This window comes from Oncorhynchus masou, chromosome 9 (assembly GCF_036934945.1).
Source record: "Oncorhynchus masou masou isolate Uvic2021 chromosome 9, UVic_Omas_1.1, whole genome shotgun sequence".
NCBI lineage: Eukaryota > Metazoa > Chordata > Actinopteri > Salmoniformes > Salmonidae > Oncorhynchus > Oncorhynchus masou.
In genome coordinates this window covers 7,966,393-7,989,665 of record NC_088220.1, presented here as the reverse complement: position 1 = coordinate 7,989,665, position 23,273 = coordinate 7,966,393, and the positions used below count along the sequence as shown (strand labels likewise).

The 23,273-nt window shown below is 45.4% G+C and overlaps 1 protein-coding gene across 3 annotated transcripts; it reads left to right on the top strand.

Moving 5' to 3' along the window:
- Positions 1 to 1,547: 1,547 nt before the first annotated feature.
- On the top strand, positions 1,548 to 23,183 carry LOC135545467 (mothers against decapentaplegic homolog 5). Of its 3 annotated transcripts, none has more exons than XM_064973097.1 (9): positions 1,548 to 1,684; positions 5,998 to 6,067; positions 6,469 to 6,666; positions 10,160 to 10,375; positions 11,089 to 11,361; positions 16,980 to 17,081; positions 21,040 to 21,261; positions 21,568 to 21,824; positions 22,143 to 23,183. In XM_064973097.1, exons 3-9 carry the CDS (start codon positions 6,480 to 6,482, stop codon positions 22,284 to 22,286), a joined length of 1,401 nt encoding a protein of 466 aa, XP_064829169.1. In that variant the 5' UTR covers positions 1,548 to 1,684; positions 5,998 to 6,067; positions 6,469 to 6,479; the 3' UTR covers positions 22,287 to 23,183. The 3 variants fall into 3 exon arrangements, with proteins under 3 accessions (XP_064829169.1, XP_064829171.1, XP_064829170.1); XM_064973099.1 differs by lacking the exon at positions 1,548 to 1,684 and adding an exon at positions 4,031 to 4,188; XM_064973098.1 differs by lacking the exons at positions 1,548 to 1,684; positions 5,998 to 6,067 and adding an exon at positions 6,182 to 6,303.
- Positions 23,184 to 23,273: the final 90 nt, after the last annotated feature.

The window sequence follows — 23,273 nt, the reverse complement described above, 5'->3', positions numbered from 1 at the left end:
GTGAATGTTAACCTGTTTTTTTAAAGGTCTTACTCACATCGGCTACCGAAAGCAAGATCACACAGTCGTCCAGAACAGCTGCTTTGCCGCAAAGCAAAGAAGGTATTTAGTTTGTCTGGTAGGCTAGAGTCGCTGGAAAGCTTGTGGATGGGTTTCCCTTTGTAATCCGTGCTAGTTTTCAAGCCCTGCCACATCTGTGGAGTGACAGAGCCGGTGTCGTAGGATTCGATCTTAGTCTTGTATTGACACACTTGCTTGTTTGATGGCTCGTCAGCAGTCATATCTGGGTTTCTTATAGATGTCTGGATTAATATCCCGCTCCTTGAAAGTGGCAGCTTTAGCTCAGTGCGGATGTTGCCTGTAATCCATGGCTTCTGACAGGGGTACATAGTCACTGCACCTGTACATAGCCCATCTATAAATAGCCCATCCAACTACCTCATCCCCCATACTATTATTTATTTTGCTGCTTTGCGCCCCAGTATCTCTACTTGCACATCTATCACTCCAGTGTTTTAATTGCTATATGGAGTTATTCTGCCACTATGGCCTATTTATTGCCTTACTTCCCTTATCCTACCTCACTTTCACACACTGTATATAGACTTTTTCTATTGTGTTATTGACTGCGTGTTTGTTTATTCCATGTGTAACTCTGTTTTGTCGTACTGCTTTGCTTTATCTTGGCCAGGTCGCAGTTGTAAATGAGAACTTGTTCTCAACTAGCCTACCTGGTTAAATAAAGGTGAAATAAATAAATTAACTGTGGGGGTGACATCGTCGATGCAGTTTTTAATGAAAGTGTGGTAAACTACTCAAAGTTATCAGATGAATCCCAGAACATATTCCAGTCTGCTAGCGAAACAGTCCTATGGTTTAGCGTCTGCTTCATCGGACCACGATGTACAATTATGATGGTTTTTATTTACAACATATTTCTTTACAAACCGCTCATGGGCAATTCCATAGAAACAGAGTGATTCCGAGACTGATTTTTCACTTTAAAATGTCAAACAAAGAGAAATGATTGCAAAGTTAACAGAACCATACAACTCTATGAACAATGACTGCTTTTAATAATTTCCACAAAATTATACAAAAACAAATTTTATTTGTAATTTAAAATGGTTTATATTTGTTTTTTATTTTATGCACTTTTAGATTGTCCTGTATAATGAAAAGCGCTTTACACATTTAGTAAATTATTATTTACTTGAGAACAGTGCGGATACAAAATTTGGAAACAGAATTATGGCACAAACTCATATTCTGTTACCAAACTTTGCATCTGCACTGTTCTTCAAATAAATATTTTAGTAAAATGTTCTACGGAAATTGTATAAAGTAGTCCTTGTGCATAGAGTTGTATGGTTGCAATTAATTGCTTTTTGTTTGACATAAATTTAAGTGAGACATCTGAGTCTCAGTATCACTTTTTGAAATTTAAAAAAAAAACGTGGAATCGCTCTCATTTGAAGAAGACTGTGACAAAGTGTAAAAAAAGAAGAAGAGAGTAAAAATCAGTCATTTCGCGGAGGGATATGCGCTCCGCCTCCCAGGCGTGACGCCAGGACGGAGGAGTCGGGAAACAAGTCGGAAATTAAAAAACACAACTCCATGTCGGACTGCTTTAAATAGAGAGAAATTAATAAGGAAGCGACCAGCCTGACTCAATTATTCAAAGGTATGCGACGGAAAAACTATAGTTTTATCTACTAGATAAGCATGTTTCCAATAGGAAATGACCAAGTTTTTAATCGGTGAAGTTAGGCTTGGGTAGTTTTTCAGATGGGGGGGGGTTGTTGTAGCTAGCCAGTTAGCTAGAGAAGGGATTGCAAAAGTTATCTGGAGAGGGGAAGAGGTAGCTAGCTAGACTTCGAGTGGGATAAAAAAAACGAGATTTGTGGTCAAAATAGGACGTGTTAACGTCAACCATGTATAACCACACGAATAACGTTTTTGATTTGTAAACATCAATTCGGTTCAACAACGGTAACCAAACAGGCTAGCTAAGTTAGTTAATGAACATGTAGCGTGTTGAGCTGAGCAAGCGAACGCTACTTGGCTAAGCTTAGCTGAACAAAACGTAGTTAGCTAAGTTCACGTTAGCGAAATTGGATGAGTTTTTATTTTATAAATATTTTCCACTCTTCATAGCCATGACTAATCACATATCTATGAATTGTGTATGTAGCTATCTCACACAAAATACATAGCTAGCTAACTATGTGTATAAACATCAAGTGGAATTTTAGGTACCAATGCTTTCGAGTTAAGTTAGGCATGTCATGTTGTGTACCTTGGAAGTTACATCTGTCACGTTGTTCAGTGTAACTAGTTACGTTTATATGGGCATTGGGACATGGCTTTTGTGCTGGTTTCAAGCTTCAGTGGTATAATGGTTGTGATAATGGGTCAAGTAAGTTCGTTTTTGATTTATCATCCTGCAGTGAAGATGTCAGTGTGGGTTTCTGGTGTCAAATGATCATCCATTTGGCAATTAGGCAATAATCCTCTTGAGTATCACCTTGGATGGGGAGACATCTCATGTTTAGTTCCCTGAATCATCCTTTGTCTTCTCCATTTGTCACTTTCACCCTGTAGCCAGAGCATGCCATGTCAGAATTGTCTCAACATGCACATTGTTTGTTGCTTCCTGACCCTGCTTTGCAGGAAAATACTGAGGTGTGATGTGATCAGTTGCTGGACTCTGGGGATCTGTGCACGTTTCCTGTCATTACAGTTATTGCATCGCTGTCATCGGTCACATGGCATTACAGCCTCACAGAAACCAGCATATTATTTGGTGAGGCTGTGTCTCGAGAGCTTGCTTTCCTACCTAGCTTTAAAGGCTAGTTGTCCGTATCTTTGTGGATGAAACAGGCCTATGTGCATCTTTGGAGTCAGTAAATGGCCTACCTAGTCTCTTCTACATTTTTGTTTTCCTTGTATGCACTGTCATCTCACTTAATCATGACACGTGCAAAGCTCATTTATTTTTCCTGTGGTGACTGAAGTGTAGTGTATTGTATTACCTATAGAGCTCAATTAGTGCTTTTTCCCTATTGTACCAATGAAGGGGTAAACTGCCTGGTGCTGTTGAACAGCTGTGTGCCGTAAGGGAGGGATATGATGGGAAAGGATGGGAGAGGAAACAGCTTTCAGTGACCTCACATCCTCTGCTAGGGCTGTTTTCAACAGCTGTTCGGCCATGCCTGTGTTTGTCGTCTTTCGGTCTCTGTCCACCCAGATATGTCTGCGTGTCTATCGGCCGGTTTTCCCCTGCCTGTCCACCCAGAAGTCTGTCTACTGATTTTCCTGTCTGTCTACCCAGAGATCTGTCTGTCCGTCAGGCTGTCTATCCCGTCCATACATCGCCCAGATTGGGGCTTTGTGGGTCTGTTGCTTAGATAACTATCTCAAGCATACCAAACTATTTGGTCTTTTAAAAACCTGCTGTATGTGAAATATTGTGTGCTATAGCGTGGTAGATAAATACATGTGACTCTAGATCAGGGTTTTCCAAACATTTTCACTCAAGCCCCTCCCCACCTCCTGCATGCTCCAAGTCTATTTCTATGGCAACAAGCACTGTTCATGACACAAACAGTTCCCACCCCTCTTGTTGGTTGGGAGACTTTAGCAGGTTTCAAAGCTTATTTCCTGCTGTTCTACGCATTTAGTCAAGGGGCACAAAGAAAATGTTGCTGTTTTTAAAGCACATTTTCTTGCAATTCTATACAATTCGGTGTATTTGTGATATTTGAGTGACAAAAAAAAGTACAACAATTTATTAGCATTTGACAGTTTTATAAAAAGCTCTCTGAAGTATGCAATGACCAGCATGACAAAAGGAACGGATGATGCGCTACCCAGTTTTGAAATGGCACCTTGTGCATTTTACTATTATGACTTCAAGAGTAAGTTTCAAGCCAGACTGAGTTCCTTTTTAAAAACAAGGTGACTCGCCCCACAGTTTGGGAACCATTGCTTTTATTTATTTTATATTGACCAGGTAGGCCAGTTGAGGACAACTGCGACCTGGCCAAGATTAAGCAAAGCAGTACAACTGTGACCTGGCCAAGATTAAGCAAAGCAGTGAGACACCAACAAGAGTAACACATGGAATAAACAAACATCCAGTCAACAACACAATAGAAAAGTCTAAAAACAGTGTGTGGAAATGAGGTAAGGCAATAAATAGGCAGTAGTGGCGAATTAATTACAATTTAGCTATTAAACACTAGTGGTAGATGTGCAGAAGATGAATGTGCAAGTAGAGTTACTGGGGTGCAAAGGAGCAAAAACAAAACAAAAAATACAATATGTGGATGAGGTAGTTGGATGGGCTATGTGCAGTGATCTGTGAGCTGCTCTGACAGCTGATGCTTAAAGTTAGAGGGAGATATATGTTGGGGCGGCAGTGTAGCCTAGTGGTTAGAGCGTTGGACTAGTAACCGGAAGGTTGAGAGTTCAAACCCCCGAGCTGACAAGGTACAAAATCTGTCGTTCTGCCCTGAACAGGCAGTTAACCCACTGTTCCCAGGCCGTCATTGAAAATAAGAATTTGTTCTTAACTGACTTGCCTGGTTAAATAAAGGTTAAAAAAAAATATATATATATATATATATAAGGCTTCAGGTATTTTTATTTATTTTTTTACAATCGTTCCAGTCATTGGCAGCAGAGAACTGGAAGGAAAGAAGGCCAAAGAAAGGAATAGTTTTTGGAGGTGACCAGTGAAATGTACCTGCTGGAGCGTGTGCTACGGGTGGGTGCTGCTATGGTGACCAGTGGAGCTGAGATAAGGCGGGGCTTTACATAGCAGAGACTTATAGATGACATGGAGCCAATGAGTTCGGTGCCGACTATGACGCGAGGGCCAGCCAACGAGGGCATACAGGTCACAGTGGTGGGTAGTATATGGGGCTTTGGTGACAAAACAGATGGTACTGTGATAGACTGCATCCAATTTGCTGAGTAGAGTGTTGGCGATGTCATTTACAAAATAGCCTCAAGTCAAGGATCGGTAGGATAGTCAGTTTAACAAGGGTATGTTTGGCAGCATGAGTGAAGGAGGCTTTATTGTGAAATAGGAAGCCGACTAGATTTAATTTTGGATTGGAGATGCTGAATGAGAGTTTACAGTCTAACCAGACACCTAGGTAGTTGTCCACGTATTCTAAGTCAGAATAGTGATGCTAGCCGGGTGGGCAGGTACGGGCAGCAATCGGTTGAAGAGCATGCATTTAGTTTTACTTGCATTTTAAGAGCAGTTGGAGGCCACGGAAGGAGAGTTGTATGGCATTGAAGCTTGTCTGGGCGTTTGTTAATAGAAGGGCCAGAAGTATACAGAATGGTGTCGTCTGCACAGAGACTCACCAGCAGCAAGAGCGACATCATTGATGTGTACAGAGAAGAGAGTCGGCCTGAGAATTGAATCCTGTGGCACCCCCATAGAGACTGCCAGAGGTTCGGACAACAGGCCCTCCGATTTGACACACTGAACTTGATCTGAGAAGTAGTTGATGAACCAGGCGAGGCAGTCATTTTGAGAAACTTGGCTGCCGATAAGAATGCAGTGATTGACAGAGTCGAAAGCCTTGGCCAGGTCGACGTTTCCGACATTAGGTCTGTTTTCCTAAAGAAGTTACACTTTGTTTTGTTTCCTTGCCCGCGATTTAATTAAATTTTTTAAATTTTTGATGTTACCTTTATTTAACCAGGCTAGTCAGTTAAGAACACATTCTTATTTTCAATGATGGCCTAGGAACAGTGGGTTAACTGCCTGTTCAGGGGCAGAACGACAGATTTGTACCTTGTCAGCTCGGGGATTTGAACTTGCAACCTTCCGGTTACTAGTCCAACGCTCTAACCACTAGGCTACCCTGCCGCCCCACTAAGGTGTATGGTAATGCTGTTATCGTCCCATGTCACCTAACCTGAGGATTCTGTTTTGCAATATATTTCTAACAGCTGCTAATCTTCCCCCCCCAGGTTCTACACTAGACCACATATGGACTAAACCAGAGACTCAGAAAGAGAGAGGGAGAAGAGGAGCGAATAGGTCCTTTCCCCCCCCCCTATTTTATATCTGCCTATTGACGAGCTACATTTGTAAATCCTCTGGGCTGTTGTGTCCCAGAGAGGGGGGGGATCTCAGCTGGACTTGTTCCCCAAACTGCACTCCCCTCAGTGGGGTTGGTTGTGACCCAGTGCCAGGGTACATCCCACCTCACGGCAGGCTTTCCTTTCCTGAGCAGCTGTGTCCTGCCTGCGTCCTGCCTCTATTTCCTGTCCTTGGTGTGCAAGGCTAAGCCTCCTCTCTCCACCCACCCCCCCCTACCACCACACACACACACACACACACACACACACACAAACATTCTCCCTCCCTGTTGACTGTGATCCAAAAAGAGGACTCGTCAATCACCTAACTTTCTGGTAAATTTCTCCCTCTCACCACAGACAGCAGCACCATGACCTCTATGTCCAGCCTCTTCTCCTTCACCAGTCCAGCTGTGAAGCGTCTGCTGGGGTGGAAGCAGGGGGACGAGGAGGAGAAATGGGCTGAGAAGGCTGTTGACGCTCTGGTCAAGAAACTGAAGAAGAAGAAGGGAGCCATGGAGGACCTGGAGAAAGCCCTCAGCAGCCCAGGACAGCCCAGTGAGTGTCCCTGTCTGTAGTCATCAAATAAAATCCAATTTTATCAATTTTTTTCATACATCAGCTCATATCTCAAAGTGCTGTACAGAAACCCAGCCTAAAACCCCAAACAGCAAGCAATGCAAGTGTAGAAGCACGGTGGCTAGGTAAAACTCCCTAGAAAGGCCAAAACCTAGGAAGAAACCTTGAGAGGAACCAGGCTATGTGGGGTGGCCAGTCCTCTTCTGGCTGTGCCGGGTGGAGATTATAACAGAACATGGCCAAGATGTTCAAATGTTCATAAATGACCAGCATGGTCCAATAATAATAAGGCAGAACAGTTGAAACTGGAGCAGCAGCACGGCCAGATGGACTGGGGACAGCAAGGAGTCATCATGTCAGGTGGTCCTAAGGCATGGTCCTAGGGCTCAGGTCCTCTGAGAGAGAAAGAGAGAATTAGAGAGCACACTTAAATTCACACAGGACACCGAATAGGACAGGAGAAGTACTCCAGATATAACAAACTGACCCTTGCCCCCCGACACAAACTACTGCAGCATAAATACTGGAGGCTGAGACAGGAGGGGTCAGGAGACACTGGCCCCATCTGAGGACACCCCTGGACAGGGCCAAACAGTAAGGATATAACCCCACCCAATTTGCCAAAGCACAGCCCCCACACCACTAGAGGGATATCTTCAACCACCAACTTACCATCCTGAGACAAGGCCAAGTATAGCCCACAAAGATCTCCGCCACGGCACAACCCAAGGGATGGGCGCTAACCCAGATAGGAAGATCACATCAGTGACTCAACCCACTCAAGTGACGCACCACTCCCAGGGACAGTATGAAATACCCCCTGTAAGCCAATGACTCAGCCCCTGTAATAGGGTTAGAGGCAGAGAATCCCAGTGGAAAGAGGGGAACCGGCTAGGCAGAGACAGCAAGGGCGGTTCGTTGCTCCAGAGCCTTTCCGTTCACCTTCCCACTCTTGGGCCAGACTACACTCAATCATATGACCCACTGAAGAGATGAGTCTTCAGTAAAGACTTAAAGGTTGAGACCGAGTTTGCGTCTCTTACATGGGTAGGCAGACCATTCCATAAAAATGGAGCTATAGGAGAAAGCCCTGCCTCCAGCTGTTTGCTTAGAAATTCTAGGGACAATTAGGAGGCCTGCGTCTTGTGACTGTAGCGTACGTGTAGGTATGTACGGCAGGACCAAATCAGAGAGATAGGTAGGAGCAAGCCCATGTAATGCTTTGTAGGTTAGCAGTAAAACCTTGAAATCAGCCCTTGCCTTGACAGGAAGCCAGTGTAGGGAGGCTAGCACTGGAGTAATATGATTATTTTTTTTTTGGTTCTAGTCAGGATTCTGGCAGCCGTATTTAGCACTAACTGAAGTTTATTTAGTGCTTTATCCGGGTAGCCGGAAAGTAGAGCATTGCAGTAGTCTAACCTAGAAGTGACAAAAGCATGGATACATTTTTCTGTATCATTTTTGGACAAAGTTTCTGAATTTGCAATGTTACGTAGATGGAAAAAAAGCTGTCCTTGAAATGGTCTTGATATTTTCTTCAAATGATAGATCAGGGTCCAGAGTAACGCCGAGGTCCTTCAGTTTTATTTGAGACTACTGTACAACCATTAAGATTAATTGTCAGATTCAACAGAATATCTCTTTGTTTCTTGGGACCTAGAACAAGCATCTCTGTTTTGTCCGAGTTTAAAAGTAGAAAGTTTGCAGCCATCCACTTCCTTATGTCTGAAACACATGCTTCTAGCGAGGGCAATTTTGGCTTCACCATGTTTAATTGAAATGTACAGCTGTGTGTCATCCGCATATCAGTGAAAGTTAACATTATGTTTTCGAATGACATCCCCAAGAGGTACAATATATAGTGGTCCTAAAACAGAACCTTGAGGAACACCGAAATTTACAGTTGATTTGTCAGAGGACAAACCATTCACAGAGACAAACTGATATCTTTCCGACAGATAAGATCCAAACCAGGCCAGAACTTGTCCGTGTAGGCCAATTTGGGTTTCCAATCTCTCCAAAAGAATGTGGTGATCGACGGTATCAAAAGCAGCACTAAGGTCTAGGAGCACGAGGACAGATTCAGAGCTTCGGTCTGATGCCATTAAAAGGTCATTTACCACCTTCACAAGTGCAGTCTCAGTGCTATGATGGGGTCTAAAACCAGACTGAAGCATTTCGTATACATTGTTTGTCTTCAGGAAGGCAGTGAGTTGCTGCGCAACAGCCTTTTCTAAAAATGTTGAGAGGAATTTAAGATTCGATATAGGCTGATAGTTTTTTATATTTTCTGGGTCAAGGTTTGTTTTTTTCAAGAGAGGCTTTATTACTGGCACTTTTAGTGAGTTTGGTACACATCCGGTGGATAGAGAGCCGTTTATTATGTTCAACATAGGAGGGCCAAGCACAGGAAGCAGCTCTTTCAGTTGTTTAGTTGGAATAGGGTCCAGTATGCAGCTTGAAGGTTTAGAGGCCATGATTATTTTCATCATTGTGTCGAGATATAGTACTAAAACACTTGAGCGTCTCTCTTGATCCTAGGTCCTGGCAGAGTTGTGCAGACTCAGGACAACTGAGCTTTGAAGGAATATGCAGATTTGAAGAGGAGTCCGTAATTTGCTTTCTAATAATCATAATCTTTTCCTCAAAGAAGTTCATGAATTTATCACTGCTGAAGTGAAAGCCATCCTCTCTTGGGGAATGCTGCTTTTTAGTTAGCTTTGCGACAGTATCAAAAAGGAATTTCGGATTGTTCTTATTTTCCTCAATTAAGTTAGAAAAATAGCATGATCGAGCAGCAGTAAGGGCTCTTCGGTACTGCACGGTACGGTCTTTCCAAGCTAGACGGAAGACTTCCAGTTTGGTGTGGCGCCATTTCCATTCCAATTTTCTGGAAGCTTCAGAGCTCGGGTATTATCTGTGAAATGTTTTTAGTTTTTAGGGGTGCAACTGCATCTGGGGTTTTGCACAAGGTTAAATTGAGTTCCTCAGTTAAGTGGTTAACTGATTTTTGTCCTCTGATGTCCTTGGGTAGACAGAGGGAATCTGGAAGGACATCAAGGAATCTTTGTGTTGTCTGTGAATTTATAGCACGCCTTTTGGTGTTCCTTGGTTGGGGTCTGAGCAGTTTATTTGTTGCAATTGCAAACGTAATAAAATGGTGGTCCGATATTCCAGAATTATGAGGAAAAACATTAAGATCCACAACATTTATTCCATGGGACAAAACTAGGTCCAGAGTATGACTGTGACCAGTGAGTGGGTCCAGAGACATGTTGGACAAAACCCACTGAGACGATGATGGCTCTCTAGTGTACCGTGTGCAGCATCATACTTGGCCCAGGCCAGGTGTGAGAGAGACACTGTCTCTTTGGATGAGAGAGTCTGCTAGATGACTTTATAGCAGCAATCATACTTGGTCCAGATATTTTCAAACCTTTCCCTAAAACCCGTCTCTCTCCTGCCCTGCCAGGTAAGTGTGTGACCATCCCTCGGTCTCTGGACGGTCGTCTCCAGGTTTCTCACAGGAAGGGTCTCCCCCACGTTATCTACTGCAGAGTGTGGAGGTGGCCCGACCTACAGTCTCACCACGAGCTCAAGCCTCTGGAGGTGTGTGAATACCCCTTTGGCTCCAAGCAGAAGGAGGTCTGCATTAACCCCTACCACTACAAGAGAGTAGAGAGCCCAGGTACGTAACCACTAGCTTGTAGCTAGTACATACTGGCATCTAAGTCATGTTCGTTCCTACTATAGTATTGATCTGATGCATTGAAAGACCTAGCCTATACGTGATGGCTTTGTGGCTGTTGTGCACGTCCTTCTGCAGGGACTGAACATGTACACAGTAAGGAGAATCTGACTTAAGTTACCATTTAACCAATTGAAATAAGAGTACTACATTCTTGACCAATTGAAGGAGAGTACTGAATCCTTGACTACTTGTACTATTTTTTTTTTTTTTAATTTCCAAGAAATATGTCTCAAGGTGATTTTCTTCCATAACAATATGGGGCCATTCTGGCTGCTACCCTAGAGATGAATGTGTTGTGTCTCGGCTGAGTGACATGATATCTGCTCTTGGATTGGTTAAAACAAAGCTGTCAGTCACATGTCGTGGGTGGAGCAGAGCGCAGTTACAGATGGTCTGATCAGTAGAATCTGCATCATATTAGCATGTTTTTAGAATTAAATGGGGGGGGGACAACTGTTATTGACAACATGCACCACAGCCCCCGACGACAACGGGGTCATGTGAATATTCCTTTATTAGTGTGTAGTACCTTTTTTGTTTTCACTGGTTTCAAATTAAACACCTGTGTCCCAAGGTCTTTTAAATTGTTTAATATAAAAGGCGCTACAAATCAATATGTATATTTATTTAAAAAATCTCTTTTCCACCAGTGCTGCCTCCGGTGTTGGTGCCTCGCCACAGTGAGTTCAACCCCCAACACAGCCTCCTGGTCCAGTTCAGGAACATGACTCACAACGAGCCCCACATGCCCGTGAACGCCACCTTCCCAGAGTCCTTCCAGCAGCACAGTGGGGGCAGTAGCTCCTCCTTCCCAATCTCCCCCAACTCCCCTTACCCTCCCTCCCCAGCCTCCAGCGGAGGGGTGGGCACCTACCCCAACTCTCCTGCCAGCTCCGGGCCCTCCAGCCCCTTCCAGCTTCCAGGTAATGTCAGTATTCACTCCTATCCTTTATCATGTGTTTATTGATTACAATATAATAGGCTAACAGCATATGTTATGTATTCACACTGGGTTTTCACACTTGTACACGTCACCTGGTCTCACTGCCTTTGGCCTTAATGATGTACTGTCCACGTCACCTGGTCTCACTGCCTTTGGCCTTAATGATGTACTGTCCACGTCACCTGGTCTCACTGCCTTTGGCCTTAATGATGTACTGTCCACGTCACCTGGTCTCACTGCCTTTGGCCTCTGTGGCACACGTCACCTGGTCTCTCACTGCCTTTGGCCTCTGATGTACTGTCCACGTCACCTGGTCTCACTGCTTTTGGCCTTAATGATGTACTGTCCACGTCACCTGGTCTCACACTGCCTTTGGCCTCTGTGATGTACTGTCCACGTCACCTGGTCTCACACTGCCTTTGGCCTCTGTGGTACACGTCACCTGGTCTCACTGCCTTTGGCCTTAATGATGTCCTGTCCACGTCACCTGGTCTCACACTGCCTTTGGCCTTAATGATGTCCTGTCCATGTCACCTGGTCTCACACTGCCTTTGGCCTCTGGTACACGTCACCTGGTCTCACTGCCTTTGGCCTTAATGATGTACTGTCCACGTCACCTGGTCTCTCACTGCCTTTGGCCTCTGATGTACTGTCCACGTCACCTGGTCTCACACTGCCTTTGGCCTTAATGATGTCCTGTCCATGTCACCTGGTCTCACACTGCCTTTGGCCTCTGGTACACGTCACCTGGTCTCACTGCCTTTGGCCTTAATGATGTACTGTCCACGTCACCTGGTCTCTCACTGCCTTTGGCCTTAATGATGTACTGTCCACGTCACCTGCTCTCACTGCCTTTTGCCTTAATGATGTACTGTCCACGTCACCTGGTCTCTCACTGCCTTTGGCCTTAATGATGTACTGTCCACGTCACCTGCTCTCACTGCCTTTTGCCTTAATGATGTACTGTCCACGTCACCTGGTCTCTCACTGCCTTTGGCCTTAATGATGTACTGTCCACGTCACCTGGTCTCACACTGCCTTTGGCCTCTGATGTACTGTCCACGTCACCTGGTCTCACTGCCTTTGGCCTTAATGATGTACTGTCCACGTCACCTGTTCTCACTGCCTTTGGCCTTAATGATGTACTGTCCACATCACCTGGTCTCACTGCCTTTGACCTTAATGATGTACTGTCCACGTCACCTGGTCTCACTGCCTTTGGCCTTAATGATGTACTGTCCACGTCACCTGGTCTCTCACTGCCTTTGGCCTTAATGATGTACTGTCCACATCACCTGGTCTCACTGCCTTTGGCCTTAATGATGTACTGTCCACATCACCTGGTCTCACTGCCTTTGGCCTTAATGATGTACTGTCCACGTCACCTGGTCTCACTGCCTTTGGCCTCTATGTGAAAATGTAAAAGGCAAGTAAGATTGCCATTTAAAACAACTTCTCCCCCCCCCCCCCCTTTTTTTCTGATGAAAATGGAATTAGAAATCTGTGGAGAACAATTTGGTTTGATTTTTTCTAACCATTTCTGATATGAACCAGGGTCTTCTGCCAGCCAGGGGGACAGTCTGAAGTGTATACCGACGGTCTGCATCAGGGTGACTGGTGAGAGCCAGTCAGTGCACCCATCTCTGGACACAGCGTGGGGTCTGACCTCCTGTTCTGGTGAATATATCCCCAGCCAGTGACTTTTGCTGCTGCACTTATCCACAACAGAGACATGGGCCGTTGTGGTCAGGCAGAATGGCAGTGTGGGAAAGAGGGTTAAATTGCCCCCCCCCAGGTCTGAATCACTGCAGTGCTTTCACTTCTATGCAGTGGTGGAAACTATACTCCATGCTCCTACTTGAGTAAAAGTATCTGGGTTTTAAATATACTTAAGTATCAAAAGTAAAAGTACGGATAATTTAAGAGGGCACACTACTTTTTATTTATTTTTTTTTTATTTTTTTATTTTTTACAGATAACCAGGGTCATACTCAAACACCATTTTAAAAACAAATAATTTGTGTTGAGTGAGTCCTCCAGATCAGAGGCAGATGACCAGGGATGTTCTGCTTAGTGTGAGTTGGACCGTTTGTCCTGCTAAGCATTCAAAATGTAACGAGTACTTTTGGGTGTCAGGGAGAATGTACATTTTCTTTAGAAATGTAATGAAGTAGAAGTTAAATGGTAGTACAGAACCACTGCAGTGCTATCACTTCTGTGTTGAATTGCCCCCCCCGGGTATGAACCACTGCAGTGCTATCACTTCTGTGTTGAATCCCCCCCCCCCCCCCTCCGGTATGAACCACTGCAGTGCTATCACTTCTATGTGGTGTGACGGGAGGAAAAGCAGTGTGTTATTTTTTTCAGAAATAATCATACATCTCAAGAAAAATCTGGCCACCCTCTAAGCAAGGTGGTAACCTGTAAAAGTTTGGTCTGTAGGAAGATTAGCCTTCTCATAAAAAAAAAAACATTACCAATTGTCCCCACCCACGCCCCATTTTTCTCCATTTCTGTCCTCCATAAGTGCTTGTGTAATACAAAACAAATGGGACTGTCCATAGAGCCACACATTAGTGTTCCATGTGACGGATGTGTGTGAAACCCGACACCTGTTTCCGGGTAGAGAAAGATCCTGTGTTGGTGGCTGGGTTTTCACTCCTCTTGGGAGTTGCCGGAGTGTGTGTGTGTTCCTCAACATTCGGCGCCGACAGAGATGGCCGCCTCGCTTCGCGTTCCTAGGAAACTATGGCTCTGAACGAACTTTATTTGACTCTTTGCAAACTGGAATCCATACATCCTGAGGCTGCATTCATTGTTGCTGGGGATTTTAACAAGGCTAATCTGAAAACAAGACTCCCTAAAATGTATCAGCATATCGATTGCGCCACCAGGGCTGGCAAAACCTTGGATCATCACTGTTATTCTAACTTCCGCGACGCATATAAGGCCCTGCCCCGCCCCCCTTCGGAAAAGCTGACCACGACTCCATTTTTCTGATCCCTGCCTACAGACAGAAACTAAAACAAGAAGCTCCCACGCTGAGGTCTGTCCAACGCTGGTCCGACCAAGCTGATTCCACACTCCAAGACTGCTTCCATCACGTGGACTGGGATATGTTTCGTATTGCGTCAGACAACAACATTGACGGATACGCTGATTCGATGTGCGAGTTCATTGGAACGTGCGTTGAAGATGTCGTTCCCATAGCAACGATTAAAACATTCCCTAACCAGAAACCGTGGATTGATGGCAGCATTTGCGTGAAACTGAAAGCGCGAACCACTGCTTTTAATCAGAGCAAGGTGACTGGTAACATGACCGAATACAAACAGTGCAGCTATTCCCTCCGTAAGGCTATCAAACAAGCTAAGCGTCAGTATAGAGACAAAGTAGAATCTCAATTCAACGGCTCAGACACGAGGTATGTGGCAGGGTTTACAGTCAATCACGGACTACAAGATGAAATCCAGCTCAGTCATGGACCAGGATGTCTTGCTCCCAGGCAGACTAAATAACTTTTTTTGCCCGCTTTGAGGACAATACAGTGCCACTGACACGGCCTGCAACGGAAACATGCGGTCTCTCCTTCACTGCAGCCGAGGTGAATAAAACATTTAAACGTGTTAACCCTCGCAAGGCTGCAGGCCCAGACGGCATCCCCAGCCGCGCCCTCAGAGCATGCGCAGACCAGCTGGCCGGTGTGTTTACGGACATATTCAATCAATCCCTATACCAGTCTGCTGTTCCCACATGCTTCAAGAAGGCCACCATTGTTCCTGTTCCCAAGAAAGCTAAGGTAACTGAGCTAAACGACTACCGCCCCGTAGCACTCACTTCCGTCATCATGAAGTGCTTTGAGAGACTAGTCAAGGACCATATCACCTCCACCCTACCTGACACCCTAGACCCACTCCAATTTGCTTACCGCCCAAATAGGTCCACAGACAACGCAATCTCAACCACACTGCACACTGCCCTAACCCATCTGGACAAGAGGAATACCTATGTGAGAATGCTGTTCATCGACTACAGCTCGGCATTTAACACCATAGTACCCTCCAAGCTCGTCATCAAGCTCGAGACCCTGGGTCTCGACCCCGCCCTGTGCAACTGGGTACTGGACTTCCTGACGGGCCGCCCCCAGGTGGTGAGGGTAGGCAACATCTCCACCCCGCTGATCCTCAACACTGGGGCCCCACAAGGGTGCGTTCTGAGCCCTCTCCTGTACTCCCTGTTCACCCACGACTGCGCGGCAACGCACGCCTCCAACTCAATCATCAAGTTTGCGGACGACACAACAGTGGTAGGCTTGATTACCAACAACGACGAGACGGCCTACAGGGAGGAGGTGAGGGCCCTCGGAGTGTGGTGTCAGGACAATAACCTCACACTCAACGTCAACAAAACTAAGGAGATGATTGTGGACTTCAGGAAACAGCAGAGGGAACACCCCCCTATCCACATCGATGGAACAGTAGTGGAGAGGGTAGCAAGTTTTAAGTTCCTCGGCATACACATCACAGACAAACTAAATTGGTCCACTCACACAGACAGCATCGTGAAGAAGGCGCAGCAGCGCCTCTTCAACCTCAGGAGGCTGAAGAAATTCGGCTTGTCACCAAAAACACTCACAAACTTCTACAGATGCACAATCAAGAGCATCCTGGCGGGCTGTATCACCGCCTGGTACGGCAACTGCTCCGCCCACAACCCTAAGGCTCTCCAGAGGGTAGTGAGGTCTGCACAACGCATCACCGGGGGCAAACTACCTGCCCTCCAGGACACCTACACCACCCGATGTTACAGGAAGGCCATATAGATCATCAAGGACAACACCCACCCGAGCCACTGCCTGTTCACCCCGCTATCATCCAGAAGGCAAGGTCAGTACAGCTGCATCAAAGCTGGGACCAAGAGACTGAAAAACAGCTTCTATCTCAAGGCCATCAGACTGTTAAACAGCAACCACTAACATTGAGTGGCTGCTGCCAACACACTGACTCAACTCCAGCCACTTCAATAATGGGAATTGATGGGAAAAATGTAAAATATATCACTAGCCACTTTAAACAATGCTGCCTAATATAATGTTTACATACCCTACATTATTCATCTCATATGTATACGTATATACTGTACTCTATCATCTACTGCATCCTTATGTAATACATGTATCACTAGCCACTTTAACTATGCCACTTTGTTTACATACTCATCTCATATGTATATACTGTACTCGATACCATCTACTGTATCTTGCCTATGCTGCTCTGCACCATCACTCATTCATATATCTTTATGTACATATTCTTTATCTCCTTACTCTGTGTATAAGATATTCGTTTTGGAATTGTTAGTTAGATTACTTGTTGGTAAATACTGCATTGTCGGAGCTGGAAGCACAAGCATTTCACTACACTCGCATTAACATCTAACCATGTGTATGTGACAAATAAAATTTAATTTGACTGTGGACATGCATGCGTTCGATTCTTCTTGTGTATGTGTCCGTCCGCTGTAAGTGTGTGGACAGACATTTGTCATCTGCAGCAGCTGGTCTCCTAACTATCTGTCCATTGTGGTCTTCCCTTCCAGCTGATACCCCACCCCCGGCTTACATGCCCCCTGACGAGCAGATGGGACAGGAGGGGTCCATGGAGACCAGCAGCAGCGGGCCCAGGAACATGCCTAGTGGGGGTGAGGAGTCGGGACTTTACACTTTATTTAACATGGGCTGATTTATTTTTTACATTTTTTTCCTGATCACAGGAATTCCTGCTTTCGGACATTATCCGTCATTCGGGGCGGCAGGTAGCCTAGTGGTTAGAGTGTAGAGGTGGCAGGGTAGCAGTGGTTAGAGTGTAGAGGCCAGCCTAGTGGTTAGAGTGCAGCAGGGTAGCCTTGGTTAGAGTGTAGAGGCCAGTGGTTAACATGGTAGCCTAGTGGTTAGAGTGTAGGGGTGAGGGTAGCCTAGTGGTTACGGCAGGGTAGCCTAGTGGTTAGAGTGTAGAGGCGGCAGGGTAGCCTAGTGGTTAGAGTGTAGAGGCGGCAGGGTAGCCTAGTGGTTAGAGTGTAGAGGCCAGGGTAGCCTAGTGGTTAGAGTGTAGAGGCGGCAGGGTAGCCTTTAGAGTGTAGGCGGCCCTAGCTGGGTAGCCTTTAGAGTGTAGAGGCGGCAGGGTAGCCTAGTTTAGAGTGTAGAGGCGGCAGGGTAGCCTAGTGGTTAGAGTGTAGAGGCGGCAGGGTAGCCTAGTTTAGAGTGTAGAGGCGGCAGGGTAGCCTAGTGGTTAGAGTGTAGAGGCGGCAGGGTAGCCTAGTGGTTAAGTGTAGAGGCGGCAGGGTAGCCTAGTGGTTAGAGTGTAGAGGCGGCAGGGTAGCCTAGTGGTTAGAGTGTATTAGCCTAGTGGTTAGAGTGTAGAAGGGTAGCCTTGGTTAGAGTGTAGAGGCGGCAGGTAGCCAAGAGTGTAGAGGCGGCAGGGTAGCCTAGTGGTTAGAGTGTTGGACTAGTAACCGGAAGGTTGCGAGTTCAAACCCCCGAGCTGACAAGGTACAAATCTGTCGTTCTGCCCCTGAACAGGCAGTTAACCCACTGTTCCCAGGCCGTCATTGAAAATAAGAATGTGTTCTTAACTGACTTGCCTGGTTAAATAAAGGTAAAATTAAAAATAAAATTTTTAAATTCATTGGAACTGATTCATCCTAATTGTCTGAGTCGTCCTGATCACACAGCAGTCAATACAAATTGAAATCGTTACGTTATGACTAACTACTGTTCCCTGAAGGAAGGGGAAACGAGGTACGTCATACTCTTGCGACTTCTGTTGAAGGATCTTCAATCACTCATGACAAGGCCAATGAAATCCACGCCTCACTGGAAGCCCCTCCTTCCACAGGTGATAAGTGGCTCGGATGAATTCTTTCAATTTAATACCGTTCTTCCCCAGAGCCCAGAAATGGGTCTCATGGCCAAACAAGTGTTGTCTCTCGTTTCCCTCCTTCAGGGAACATTAGTTACAGTCATAACGTTTTGTACCCTTTCAGGCAGTTAACTTCGCTACAACATACCTTGGTGAAATATATCATCTCTGTCGGTTAACTTCGCTACAACATACCTTGGAGAAATATATCATCTCTGTCGGTTAACTTCGCTACAACATACCTTGGTGAAATATATCATCTCTGTCGGTTAACTTCGCTACAACATACCTTGGAGAAATATATCATCTCTCCCCAAGCCGACCCCAACAGATACTAAATGAAACGGCCCATGACGAACCATCCATACCCGACCCAACCAGATGTGGCAGTCTGGGTATTGAGCACACTGAGTGCTCCTTAATGACCTTTCCCAGTCGTAAGCACACTGGGCTACACTGAAGGGCAGTGATATTCAGGCGATAACCTTGAGGACGTGTGTGGTGATGCCCAACTCTTTAAACAACCACCCGAGACGCTGCCAGACTCCTGGTGGAGTGGACACACACACCGCTAGGTGACCTTTAACCTTTTGCTGCTGTATGACTAGGAAATGGCCCCCCACAATCCAGTCGGAGAAACGCTGCTTAAGGAGCGCCCTGCCGCCAGCTGGATTAGCATAACAGACCCCAAAAGCTGGTCACAACAGTATGTCTTGGGTCCCTTCAATGTACGTGCATAAATCTTGCACCAGACACAGGGCATGCAACCTCTGTTGCTCTTCAGAAGGAGGGCCGTGGGAAAAGAAAATTGCTCAAAGCTAAGGACATAACCGTGACTTGTGTCGAAGGCTGCATTTGGACACCTTAGTCTCCCGGGGCGAACTGAGTACAGGAAGGGTGTATGGATAGCATGTAGAGGTCTCGAACTCGTTTATCTGTGGCATGCTAGCTGTTATGCATGCTGGCTGTTATGCATGCTAGCTGTTATGCATGCTAGCTGATGTTAGCCCTGATAAGGATTCTAAGCTAGGTTAGCTATTCTATTTGACTGCAGCATGGTCCATTTAGAATAACCAGGTGATTAAAAAATATATATATACTTGTTTTTTTTGTTTTTTTTACCGTATACTAGACAAGTGGGCTAACCTAGCAATTTCACCATTAGGAAGCCGGAATAGCTAGCAGTAACTAGCTCGCCTCAGCAAGTTGGCTAAACTGGCTAGCACGCTATGCAACGCTTGTTAGCTAGCTTGGTATCTACGTAGGACCGGATCAGAGGTTGGACCCGGACCCTTCTGGGAGGAGTCAAGCGGTGCTTAACCAAGGCAGGTGGTGGGGGGATACTCACAGAACCTGGTTGCCCTCTCTCTTTGAGTAGCCTCTCATAACCGATGACGGATCTCACAAGAGCTGCGACCAGACCAACAACCCAAACCATCGCCGCATCCCTCAACTTAGACTCAGCTGAGGTACGGGCACCCAGGAGAGGAAGTGACTATCGGGAACACCAAGCCCCCTAAAGAATGCTACACGATTGTCAAGAGAACCTGCACCGCGGACTAGTAAGGGAACAGTGCCAGCTGTGCCCTACTCTCCGCAACGAACTGATTGGAGCGAGGGCAGCCTGAGCATGCGCCGAGACATGCAGAGCCTTCAGAAAGTATTCAGACCACATTTAACATTACAGCCTTATTCTAACGTGTATTCGATCTACACACTAGCCCATAATGACAAAGCAAAAACGGTTTAGCTTTTTTGTTGTTGTGCTAATTTATACAAATAAACTGATATCACAGGTATTGAGCTTTTACTATGTACCATCTTTGCCATAATCATAAATGAAAGAGAACTCAAATATGGTGGCGACTGGTGAAGTTGACACAAGATCAGTACCAGGTCATACCAGGAGAGGGCATAAGAACAATGCATATTCGCCTTGAATAGAGACGTAACATCTTCTAATTCCTTCCCTTTTTAAATGCTCTACAATGCAGGTGAAAATTGTTCCTGCTACATTAGGCTTTGTCATTTCGATCGCGTTAGCCATCTTACTTATTGCTATAGCCAGGCCAAGCAATTCTAAAGAGAACTAATTGTTTGGTTCTCATGTTTCCTAATCACAAACCTTCAGAGGGTGAGCACTCTCTACCACTAAGGGACAGTTTAGTTGGCGCAACGGAAGACTGGCTCGTTTTCCAGTGTGTTTTCAAAATAGCGCGACTCGTTTGTGTTTCACATAATAATTAATGAATATGAGCCTCACGCTTGTCACCTGTGCGAGGCTGGGCTCCCAGCGAGGTGTGGATTTCATTGGCCTCGTTAGGTGTAATCGTCGCGAGAGTAGGAACCATGGGCACAACAAATGCACCACGTCGTTCATGAATTGATCAAATTAAATTGTACATTTTCAAGATGACGCATCCCGTTTCCTTTACAACACAGAAGGACCCCTGTAGATGTGGAGTATGAGAAACCTGGCCACTGGTGTTGTACTGTGTTGAACGACCTCTCCACCTTGTCCCTGTAGATGTGGAGTATGAGAAACCTGGCCACTGGTGTTGTACTGTGTTGAACGACCTCTCCACCTTGTCCCTGTAGATGTGGAGTATGAGAAACCTGGGTCACTGGTGTTGTACTGTGTTGAACGACCTCTCCACCTTCTCCCTGTAGATGTGGAGTATGAGAAACCTGGCCACTGGTGTCATACTGTGTTGAACGACCTCTCCACCTTGTCCCTGTAGATGTGCAGCCAGTGGAGTACGAGGAACCGAGCCACTGGTGCAGTATTGTGTACTATGAGTTGAACAACAGAGTGGGTGAGGCGTACCATGCTTCTTCTACCAGCGTCCTGGTGGACGGCTTCACCGACCCCTCCAACAACAAGAACCGCTTCTGCCTGGGGTTGCTCTCCAACGTCAACCGCAACTCGACCATAGAGAACACACGCCGCCACATCGGCAAAGGTAAGCAGGGCAACACATTGAGATGAATAGATTCGTTTAAAGTCGATATGAGGTTCAGGGAAAGTGTGGGGAAGGAATGGTGAAAAACATGCATGATATTCTGTTGAATCATGCATTTCTTCATTTACGTTTTATTACTGTTGGCGCCAGAGATTTAGCTAGGTGTTTCTAGCTCCACCAGTAGAGTAATGACACCTAGCTAAAGTTCTGGCGCTAACAGTAAAATATATATATATATATATAGATAGTCTGAGTGACACCAGTATCTTTGTTCAGAGTTGTAACTCTCGTTCTTTCTCTCCTCAGGGGTCCACCTGTACTACGTAGGAGGTGAGGTGTATGCAGAGTGTCTGAGTGACACCAGTATCTTCGTTCAGAGTCGTAACTGTAACTATCATCATGGTTTCCACCCCACCACGGTGTGTAAGATCCCTAGTGGCTGCAGCCTGAAGATCTTTAACAACCAGGAATTTGCTCAGCTACTGGCCCAGTCTGTGAACCATGGCTTTGAGGCTGTCTATGAACTGACCAAGATGTGCACCATCCGAATGAGCTTTGTAAAGGTGATATACAATTACATTTTGATTTGAACGTTTCTACTAGTTTCAGTACTATGTACAATTCACTGTTTTTATCATCTTGGCCATTGATTCAACAACAACAAATAAGTTTTTGTGGAAATTACAATTAACTTAATTTCATTGAGGGCAAATCTGCAGTGTTGAGAATAACATTAGGGCACATTGTAGCACAACATTGTGCAATGGAAAATTAGGATTTCTTATTGGACAATTTGCTGTTTCACTCCTTTTCTGACCATTTACTTCCTTTTGTGAATATGACCCAGCTTTAACTTTCTCTCTCTCTCTCCCCCCCAACAGGGCTGGGGAGCTGAGTATCACCGACAAGATGTCACCAGTACCCCCTGTTGGATAGAAGTTCATCTTCACGGCCCTCTGCAGTGGCTGGATAAAGTGCTGACACAAATGGGCTCTCCTCTCAACCCCATCTCTTCAGTGTCCTAATGGTTACCCCCCTCCCCAGACCAGACTCTCAACCCCATCTCTTCAGTGTCCTAATGGTTACCCCACAGACCAGACTCTCAACCCCCCCATCTTGTCAGTGTCCTAATGGTTACCCCACAGACCAGACTCTCAACCCCCCCATCTCGTCAGTGTACTAATGGTTAACCCCGCCCAACAGACCAGACTCTCAACCCCATCTCGTCAGTGTCCTAATGGTCCCCCCACCCCCACCCCAGACCAGACTCTCAACCCCCATCTCCTCAATGTCCTTAAGGTGGCTTGCCAGGCTGGGAGATTCTTTCACATTTTTTCCCAAACTTAACTTTATAATTTTTTTTGCAATGTTTAATGAGCAAAAGCGGGTCTTCAGAGGCTGAACTGTTTCCACTATCTGACAGCAGAAGGGGTTTTGAACCCAGAGCAGCAGAATTATGTTGAGAAAGAGCAGAAGATAGACGTAAAATCTGACAGAAGAATATTCAGAGTAGCTGCACAAAATATTGGACAAACTACTGCTCTGAGTCATCACTACCAACCATGTGCTTCTTCTATTGAGAGTAGTAGGACTTGAAAGCATGTACCTTAAATGTTTCTGATTTAGCATAAAAACAATTGTTTCAATGTTTGGAAATGATTTTTTTTTTCTGTAAGTTTCAGCTAAAAGAAAATGATGTATCACTACTCTGCCTTTACCACAGTCAAACTACTTGTGATTTTACTCTAATTTTCATTTCTTGCCATCTTTAAGGTATAGATATCATTATGTTCACTATTAGACCCAGATCTCATAACAAAATGTTAACTTTTTTTAAATAGTTTCTATCGCTAGAAGAGAAAAAACAACACTGATTTACTGCCTTAAATAAAGTATGTCTAACTAATAAATATGATATGGTGGATTCATTTACTCAATGCTTTGAACAGGTGACAAGCGAGGAACATCACACTTATCATCAGATAACTTCACTGATGAGTTTTCAATGTCAA